The following is a 9,331-nucleotide window of genomic DNA, read 5'->3' on the forward strand; positions in this document are numbered from 1 at the left end:
TATAAAACAAGCTTTTCTTATTGATTTGACTGAAATTAATGCATGTCATATTGAAGGGACACCTGTATGCTATTCCAGCCAGTCCGCTGGCCTTGTCCATGTTGTTGTCTGCTGGTGGGTGCTCGCCGGTGTAAAAAACGAAAAACACCACTTTATTTTTAATTCAGCACATTCCCATATCATGCCCCATACATGCCCAGAAGAGGCAGCATCTTACTTCCGCCCAGCTCTGCAGCATCTGTATAGCTGTAGTGGGGCCTTTTTGGCACATTTATCTAACATCTGATTGACTGAGCTTTAGTTAAAAGCACCAAAAAGCCCAGCTGAAGCTCTAGATCTTTACAGACACTGCAGAGTCAAGCTGAAATAATGAACTGCTTCTGCTGATGAAGTGTTTTTCAGGCTTGTTTTTTTAACATCCACAAGAGTGGCTCTGGGGGTGCTGAGTACCCACTTTTTTTTTTTTGGTGGAGCACCTATAGAGTTGATACCTATGAACTGGGCCTATCTCAATGGAAGGGTAAGAAAAAAATCCACCCCTCCCTGAGGATAGAAAACAGGTTCGGCCACATGGGCAAGGGCACGTGGTCAGATCGGCTCCTCGCAAAGGGATGTAGGGAAGGGTCTGTGCTGGGCCCTTGCACTGATTTGGGGTGCATTGTCACCTCTAGGATAGGAGTGGTAGATGCCTAGGCAGCTCCTGCTCTGCATGGTGTTACTGAGTGTGACGGGGGAAAGGGCGGAGCGAAGTTTGGCACCACTTCAGCCCTCAGTGGGGATGCCCACTTGGTCCTCATTAGCCTGACAGCTATTATGCAATTAAGCATTCAGTATTATTCACAATGATTGTGATGGGTGCAGTAAACCTAGGCTGCATTAAGCCACCATCATGCTATAAAAGTGACTGCCCAGCTACAAAAAAAGAGCTGACCAGCTGTAATTAGTGCTTGAACACGTGCAATAACTGCGCCACTGGTCCCTGCCCAGCGAGCAGGGGCAAAGGCAGGGTGCGCCACGCCCCCCGCGCGATTGGCTGTCAGAGGGAGTGCACTGTGACGCAGAACCCGCAACGCTGTCGGGCGCATGACGGAGACCGCGCTTCGACGCCTGCCCTCAGCGCATGCGCGCCAGCGGACAGGCCCCGCCCCCGACTCAAGCCCCGCCCTTTCGCCGAGCCGGCGCTGTTGCGCACGCGGGAGGACGCCAGGGGCCGGGTTCTCCTTCCGGGCGAGCGGGGCTTTCGCTTCCGGGTGAGGCCGGCCCTGCGCCGCCGCCATGAAGATCACGCGGCAGAAGCACGCCAAGAAGCACATGAGCTTCTACAAGTACAACTTCCAGGTCCGGGAACCCTTCCAGTTGCTGCTGGACGGCACCTTCTGCCAGGCCGCGCTGCGCAACAAGATCCAGATCCGCGAGCAGCTGCCCGGCTACCTGGGGGGCGCCGCGCAGCTCTGCACCACGCGGTGAGCGCGGGGCGGGGCGGGGCGGGGCGCTCCCACCAACGTCATCCCCGCCCTGTCTGCAGGGGGCGGGGCGGCTTGCCCCACGTGTGCTCTGGCGTCGATGTCCCAACTCACCCCCCCACCCCCCCGTCCTGCTGGTGCCTCTCCCCACCGGCCCTGCCGCAGCCTCGGCACCCGGCCACCTTCCCCCGCCCTCCTCCCACCCCAGCAGCCCCCAAGCCCCGGCCCTCCAACCCCCACTCCCCATACACCTACCTTCATCCAGCTGCCGGGCTGTTCCCACGACCCTGCCTGCTGACTGCCCTGAGCAGCCCCTCGCAGGCTGAAACGCTGCCAACCTGCACAGGGAAACCTGCGCTTTTCTGGCACTTGCTCACGACCCTTTCAGATATTCTTGCGACCCACTTTTGGGGCACAACCCACAGGTTGAGAAACACTGATGTGGAGGGTCAGGCAGAGCGAGGTCAGGATGTTTGCTGGATCTGGGATCTGAGGACTCCATCAGTCAGTAGCAGCACAAGCCAAGGGTGCAGCAGCCTGGGTGCAAGGTTGAGCCTTGTTACTTGGATACTTTTTCCAGGTCAGGGATGTAAGTAGGAAAGGGTAGCCAGTGAGGGGTCTGCTGAGTGGGCAGGTGGCTGGGCCTAGCTGGGGGGTGCTGGGCCTAGCTGGGGGGTTCTGGCCCCTTGTGTCCACCTCAGTGTTCTGCTAAGGAGGTGGCAGACTGGGTTGAGGGGCTGTGCCACGCAGGCTGAAGCCCCAGGTTCAAGGTCACAGCCTAACACTGATGTGCCATCCTGCAATAGCCGAAGCTCTGAAGACCAAATCTACTCCAAACATCATTTCTTTCTAAGCAAGTTATGATGGTTCAGGCTGGTGACTACCCATTGTTCACAGTTTCTTGGGGTGAAACACTTAGTCACGTGTTTCATATTTTGGGCCTGACTTCTGGCCCTTCTCATTCATGGCAACAGCAAATGGAAAATACTGACTGGCTGGCGTGCAGAGACACTGCTGCTGTCAGGAGCCATCTAGGTAAATAGCTGTAGTGCCATGAGGCACTTAGTGCTCTACCAGAAAAAACAGCACAGATCTGCAGAAAGTGTAGAAGGGTGGATCCATTTGTACTCCAGTCAAATGTATGATGGGCCTGGTTACAGCAGCACCCCCCTGATGTTGAAAGCACAGCTGAAATCTGACTAGGCTTCCCAGATGTTCTAAGTCACGGGTGTTAAACATGCAGTGCCCAGTTCAGCCTGCCTGCCACAGGCAGTGCACGCTTTGTGCAGCACCCCACTGACCAGCCCTGCAAGGTGGCTCTGGGTTTGGCATAGTGCTTCATGGAGTGCATGTCCTGTGCTAGTCCTCTGTACTGCATGCAGCACACATGGTGAGTCAAGCCTTGTGCAGCGTGTGCCAGCCTTGGAGCTTGGTGCATGTGTAGGACCTGAACTGGCACTGCACTCAGAACAGGGGGTCCAGGCTGCAGGGGCCAGCCCATGCACCATGTGCTGTACGCAGAGCTGGGTCAGCATGTGGGGTCAAGCCAGAGCCCTGCGGTCCAGATCAAACAGCTCCATAGGCTGGATCTGACCCACGGGCTGTATGTTTGACGCTCCTGTTCTAAATTCTGAGTTCATAAGCTTGTTCCTTTTGAGTCCTTGAGGAAAATATTGCTATCTTGCTTTGAAAAATAAAACTCTGAATTGTAGCAGAGGATTCATGTTGTAAACATATTTCCCCATCATGTTCAATCTTGGTCTTCCTGATTATTTTATAGGTGCTTCCAAAGCAGAGTCTCTTGAAATTTGTCCAGCGAAGGGACAGATATTACTGTGACATTATAAAGAGCTCAAGCTCCATTGCTTTTACTTCTCTGCAAGATGTGGAGCTGAGGTGTAAGTGCAGGAACTTGGGTGATTTTAAAAAAACAAATAGAGCTACTTTGTGGAAGAAGAAAATATTGCACAAAGGGAGGCTCCATTTCGATTGTTGCTGCCTTTCCTAACCCATCTTTGGTTTCAATCTTGAGCAGCTGCTTCAAAAAATAATCCTTTACTTTGAGAGCAGATTGAACTGCAGACACAAAAAACTAATACCAATTCTGATGCATGTATGTGCTAACCTTTACATTTGCTTCACAGAAGAAAAATAGCAATGGGCACATCTGCATGAGAAGTTTACTGCAGAGCTGCCTAATTGCTCCACAGTAAACATCACACATCTACACATGTGGCCCTGGTAGGCCACAGGAAACTAATTAACTCTGCAGCAGGCTAGTACTTGTAAATGAAAGTACTATCCTACTGCAGAATTATTTACTACACAGCAAAGTATGTGTAAATGCTGACTCTGGCATAAATTGCACCTGGTCAGCCCAGCCAGCAGGGAGCCACATTACTGTCTAGCCACATGGCTCAGCAGCTACAAGAGTCTCGTGGCTCAGCCAGCTTCTTCACCATCCAACACAGCAGTCTGTTTCCAAAGCCGCCTCGCCCTGGGCCCTGCCAGCCTAGGGCTGCCCCCAGATTCCAGGCCACACTGCCACTGTCAGCTGGAGCCTGAGGCTGATCCTTGTACCTTCTGCCAGCCTGGGACTGGCACCTGGGCACCTATGGGTGGAGCCTGGATCTCCCTCTGACTGCTGCAGGGGGGCAGAGCATGGCATGAGCAGCCCTGGCCTCCACTGTTCCTCCCTGGCTCAGTTTACTGCAGCACAAATTGCTCCACAGTTTATTCAGTCATGTTAATTGCATGTGTAGATATGCCCAGTGAAAAGTCAAGTAGCGCAGGCCAGCCTCAGTCTTAGTAACATACCAGGTGTGTCTACATGTGCATTTGATCCAGGATCAGTTTACTCATGAGTAAACGCTTCCAAGCAAGCATCTACAGGTGCAGGGAAGTGAGAATAGATTTGCTGCTAATGGCAACAAATTGCTCCCACTTCCTGGGGCCCTGCAATGGGCTTCTGCTTCCACTAGGGGGAGCTCTGGGCTCCCCATGGGTGATAGTCCAGGGGCTGGCAGGGAGCACTGGGCCAGGAGACAGCTGTCTCCTGGCCAGTAGCTGGGACATTACACATTGCCCCAGGAGGGTGCTTGCTTCCAGGGTGGAGACAGTGTCCCCCTGCCACATCAGTAGGAAGCTCCTGGCACCAGCTCCCTGGATCAGAGCCTGGGGACTTGGGAAGAGCTGCAGAGGAGAGGCAGGTTTTAGCCCTCTGCCCCATCTGCTGGTAGGGCTTGCTGCTGGCTGCCCCACTGGCAGATCAGGGCAGGGGGCTGGGACCTATTCCATCCCTGCAGTTCTTTCTAAGGCCTGTGCCTTGATCAGGGCTTGGAGCTGGAACCTGCCCTTGACCAGGACAGTTCCCAGCCTGTGCTCCACATATGGGACTGAAGCTGGAGAACCTGTTCCCCACTCAGCGACATGAGTGCAGAACAGGCTGGGAGCTTGTTCCCCACTCAGTTCTGCAAGTATGTAGATGGGCGGGGAATAGGCTCCCCAGCCCCTGCCAGCAGGCAGCTCCCAGCGCCAGCACTGGGAGACCCTGATCTCCCAGCTATCCCATTGCAATGGCAGAGTGGGGGCTTGGAGCTCCCTGCTGCTGGGATAAGGGGACATAATCCCCACCCAGGCTTCAGTTGTGGAACCTGCCTCAGGGAGAAATCTCCTGCCCCCAGTGGACAGCTGGCCAGGAGCAGACTTGCTTCCGGTCAGGCATCTACACAAGTGCTACTGCACTGTTACTAATCTAAAATAAATTTGCTACTTGCATTTGCAGGTAGCAAATTTACTTGCAATTAGCAAGGTTTACTGTGTAGTAAGCATGTGCACATGTAGATGCACATCCTTACTGTGCAGTAAACTATACTACTGTGCAGTTAAGCGTCTTGTTTAGATGCACCCACTGGGTAGAAGGATTAGTCTTGAATATTTCATGCCTTCATCTGGATGTTTTTCATCATTCTTGGAAAAACGCTTCCTAATAAGTGATTTGGTATACATTTTTGATAGATTCTTTCGTCTAGTCTCACAAGTCTATAACATTGAAATCTACTGATTCTTCAACGTGGGTATTGCTTCTTTTATTAATCATATCCTCTGGGAAGATATTGCTCTTCAATTTTTTTTTTGACAAAAGTATTTTCTGTATGTTACGTACTGCTTCCTGTTTTGTAAATTAATATATTTTTTATTAACCTTTTTTTCCAATCTTGTTGCCTAATTTCTGAATTATTCCATCACATGACACAGTTGCAATCCTTTTTAATCTTCTGGTTGGGTAGTGAATTTTTAGGGTGCAAGATAGAACAAAAGGACTTGCACTTCCCTAATGGTATAATTGAGTGGGTCGTCACTGGAACATTGGTTTAAGAATGATTCAGGTGGCATTTTTCTTCAAAGAGGTTAATTAATCTCTTCATGTATATCCATGTCAATATGTGTGGTGTCTGAATGGGAAGACTCTAAACCTGTCCTAAATCCTGCTGGGTTATCCTGTTTTACAGTGCCATGAAATGTGTTCACCAAAAGACCCCTTTAGTATATAAATCTCTGAGAACTTCTATGTTTAGCACCTGCTATTTTAAATTTCACAGGCACTGTTGGGTACAACACTCTCTGAGACAGAACCACTAAAATGCAAATGAATTGCACATCAGCTGTTGTAGTTCCTGCTGTGTTTTTTTTTTTCACATAATTCAAATATGGAATCTCAGCATGTTAGTAGTCACATATATTCAGTCCTAAATTAACACTACATACAGGTATTATTATGCATTTACACCAGTTGCTTTATTCGTGGGGGAGGTTTATTTAATTGTGTAATCTTTTTAAAGCTAATCTGTGTGCTAGGTGAAGTCTATGAACTTTAGGAGTGGCATGGGGTTAGATCAAATGATCCTGGAGGTACCTACCAACCCTATGATTTTATATAGAAAACCTTTTACTCAAACAGGTTACAGCAGGGGTGGGCAGTTATTTTGGGCAGAGGGCCGCTTACTGAGTTTTGGCAAGCCATCAAGGGCCGCATGACAGGCAGCCCAGGGCAGATAAATACTACTTTTCTAAATTTTTTAAGGGCCCTGCAGGCCAGATAGAATGGCCTGGTGGGCCACATCCAGCCCCCAGGCCGCATTTTCCTACCCCTGGGTTACAGTGAAGAAGTTGGATTTTCTTCATAATAGCTGTAATTACATTTGCAAAGGTTTTTTTCACTTAATTACAAGTCTTACTGAAGTAGTCTCAAAGATTTGGGATTGCCATTGAATTGATCCAGGTTACTTAATATTTCAAATGTTGTTATTCGTCTCGTTTAGAAATTTTGTTGAAATGCTAAGAAAAGCTGTACTTTAACTCATATTTATGTGCCCTGTAAAATGGACATAGTCTGACCAGGTAGTGTTTATCTCTAATCAAACATGGTTAAAAATTCAATATTTGAAACCTCTTTGCAGTTTTATAGAGAGTTTAATATGAGGAATAAAATTAGGGATTTTTCCCTCTATAATTTTGTCTTATTTTTGCTTTTTTTAGATGTGTTCTAAAAGAATTAGAATCACTAGGGAAGGAACTATATGGAGCAAAATTAATTGCCCAACGATTTCAGGTTCGACACTGTTCTCACTTCAAAGATCCAGTAAGTGGTTCGGCATGTCTTCTATCCATGATTCAGGATGGCAATCCACATCACTATTTTATTGCTACACAGGTAAATACTCCTAGGAAACATAACTGAATTTTATTTTAAAATGGTTGGGTTTTTTTATTCCTAATAAACACAAGATCTGAGTGACTTGTTGGAATTAAGTGTATAAGATCTGCATGTATACAACATGTGACGACTATCAGATTACAAAGTGGGGAAATTTCAGTTTGAAACAGAATTGCAGCCTTAAAAGTATCACTGAATACGATTTCCTGCATGATGAATGGGAACAAAAATATTGTAAGTGCCCTCACTCTGAACATTCATCACAAGCTGCTTATATTTGTTTACCAGGCTGCAGTTTCGATTAAAATGCTACACTGGAAATTTAGAATAAACTTTTTAGTTAAACTTTTCAATCAGAAAGTGAATTCAGGGTTACTGCAATTTTTTTTTGTTGTACAGACTTCAATCTCTTGAATATTTTGCATTGCATAAAAAGTGTTTCACTATCATTTTTAAGGGCATCTTCCATGATGACATTTGACACTTTCATAGATTTAGTTTATTTCCCTCTCCTCTCCTTCCCCACATGTACAAAAAGAGGAAGTATATATTTCATTTGCCTGAGGGGTAATACAGAAGATGGGCATGCAGAAATTGGTTTATCATAGACAGGCCCCTATTCAGATTTACTAGCTACTAAGTTAATAGACATCTTTTATAAAATTCAGCTCTTTGAATAATATTTGCAATTGTAGTGCAATCATTTCTAAAAGAAAAGTTAATCACAAATTGTTGACTGTGCATTTTGATTTGACAGGACCAAGATTTGGCAAAAAAAGTGAAGAAAAAGCCTGGAGTTCCTCTGCTCTTTATTATTCAGAACACTATAGTACTTGACAAACCGTCTCCAAAATCTCTGGCATTTATTCAAGCAGTGCAAGCAAATCAGCTTGTTCCAGAGCACCAGAAACAAAGTCTTAAACAACTCAAAGAGAAAGAGGGACTAGGAAAGGAAGAAAAGGAAAAAAGAAAACGTAAGAGAGTGGGTGGTCCCAATCCCCTCAGCTGCCTGAAGAAGAAGAAAAAAGTGCAAGAGACTAAGCAGCCTCCTGCTGCAAAGAAGAAACGAAAAAGAAAACGAAGCTGGACTAAACTGCAGCCAGTGCAACAGTGTGCAGAAGCATAAAGCTGTCCTTATAAACCATGCAGGACTTCAGTGTTGCTTGAGTTTTTGTAAAGATTCGTTTTGCACAAAAATAATATGAAAATAACTATGTGTTTATACTGAACCATATTTTTATGAAAAAAAGTAATACCCATCCTTGGAAAACAAACACTGTGAGGACATGTGTTGTTTTTTGTACCTCTTAACTTGTTCATTCATGCCATGAGAAAAAAAGACAGTAATAATATGAAATCCAGTGCTCAAAGATTTTTCCCATGGTGAAGTATGAAGTCAGAGTTAAATTTCTTGCATTTATAAGTGCAGTTGTGTGTTTCAGAACAAGCTGGATCCAAGTTGACCCTACAGGTGTCTCCAGTTGGGCACTGTCATGTCTTGAAAGGGTTAAGTCTTCAGATATTGCTACTTATTGGCCATGTCCGCATGAGATGCTGACTGCACACTAGCCTGAGACTACTGCTCATTAGCATCACATGGCAGAAACCGCATGAAGGTACACTACTGAGCAGTAGTCTTGGGCTATTACAGTCAGCGTCACAAAGCCATTTGTTGGCGCTGCTGCACAGTAACTTGGGTTACTGCACAGTCATTTAGTACTTGTTTATACAAGTAATAAACTGCACAGTCAGCATGTTTTGTATATGCAGCCATTATATAGGAATCCCAGGTGCCTCCCAAAGACAATCTAGTAACTGTGCCTAGATGCTGAGCAGGGAGGCATGTTGAGTGAGCCCAGGGCTGTCCAACTGGCGGCCTCTGGGCTGTATATGGCCTTGTAACAGGGAACCCTAGCCTTGTTACTAGAAGATGGGTCTGCCCCTTTAAGGCCAGAACTTTTTGGGCATGGAATGCTGGTAAGGAGGGGATTAAGCTGACCGGAAGGGGCAGGCCAGAACTATAAAAACCCTGGGAAGAGCAGCAGTAAGGGCCAGGAGTGTAACCCAGAGCTCCATGAGAGGCTTGGTGAGCTGTCCAAAGGCTGGAAGAGGGAACTACAGAAGCTCTGAGAGACAGCAGTCATATTTCTTT

The 9,331-nt window shown here is 47.1% G+C and overlaps 1 protein-coding gene across 1 annotated transcript; it reads left to right on the top strand.

Annotated features, from left to right (window-relative positions):
• The first annotated feature begins 1,209 nt into the window (after nucleotides 1-1,209).
• Nucleotides 1,210-8,453, top strand: UTP23 (UTP23 small subunit processome component). The gene is made up of 3 exons (XM_090040537.1): nucleotides 1,210-1,463; nucleotides 7,002-7,176; nucleotides 7,937-8,453. The coding sequence occupies exons 1-3, from the start codon at nucleotides 1,276-1,278 to the stop codon at nucleotides 8,303-8,305; spliced, it is 732 nt and encodes a 243-aa protein (XP_089896663.1). The 5' UTR covers nucleotides 1,210-1,275; the 3' UTR covers nucleotides 8,306-8,453.
• The last annotated feature ends 878 nt before the right edge of the window (nucleotides 8,454-9,331 follow it).

Source organism: Crocodylus siamensis, chromosome 3 (genome assembly GCF_052110815.1).
Source record: "Crocodylus siamensis isolate JL-2025a chromosome 3, ASM5211081v1, whole genome shotgun sequence".
Classification (NCBI taxonomy): Eukaryota; Metazoa; Chordata; order Crocodylia; family Crocodylidae; genus Crocodylus; species Crocodylus siamensis.

Coding starts and splice junctions, on each gene's coding strand:
- UTP23 (XM_090040537.1), top strand. CDS start 1,276: ATGAAGATCACGCGGCAGAAGCACGCCAAGAAGCACATGAGCTTCTAC. Junction 1,464..7,001: donor GCGCAGCTCTGCACCACGCG/GTGAGCGCGGGG, acceptor TGCTTTTTTTAG/ATGTGTTCTAAAAGAATTAG. Junction 7,177..7,936: donor ACTATTTTATTGCTACACAG/GTAAATACTCCT, acceptor TTGATTTGACAG/GACCAAGATTTGGCAAAAAA.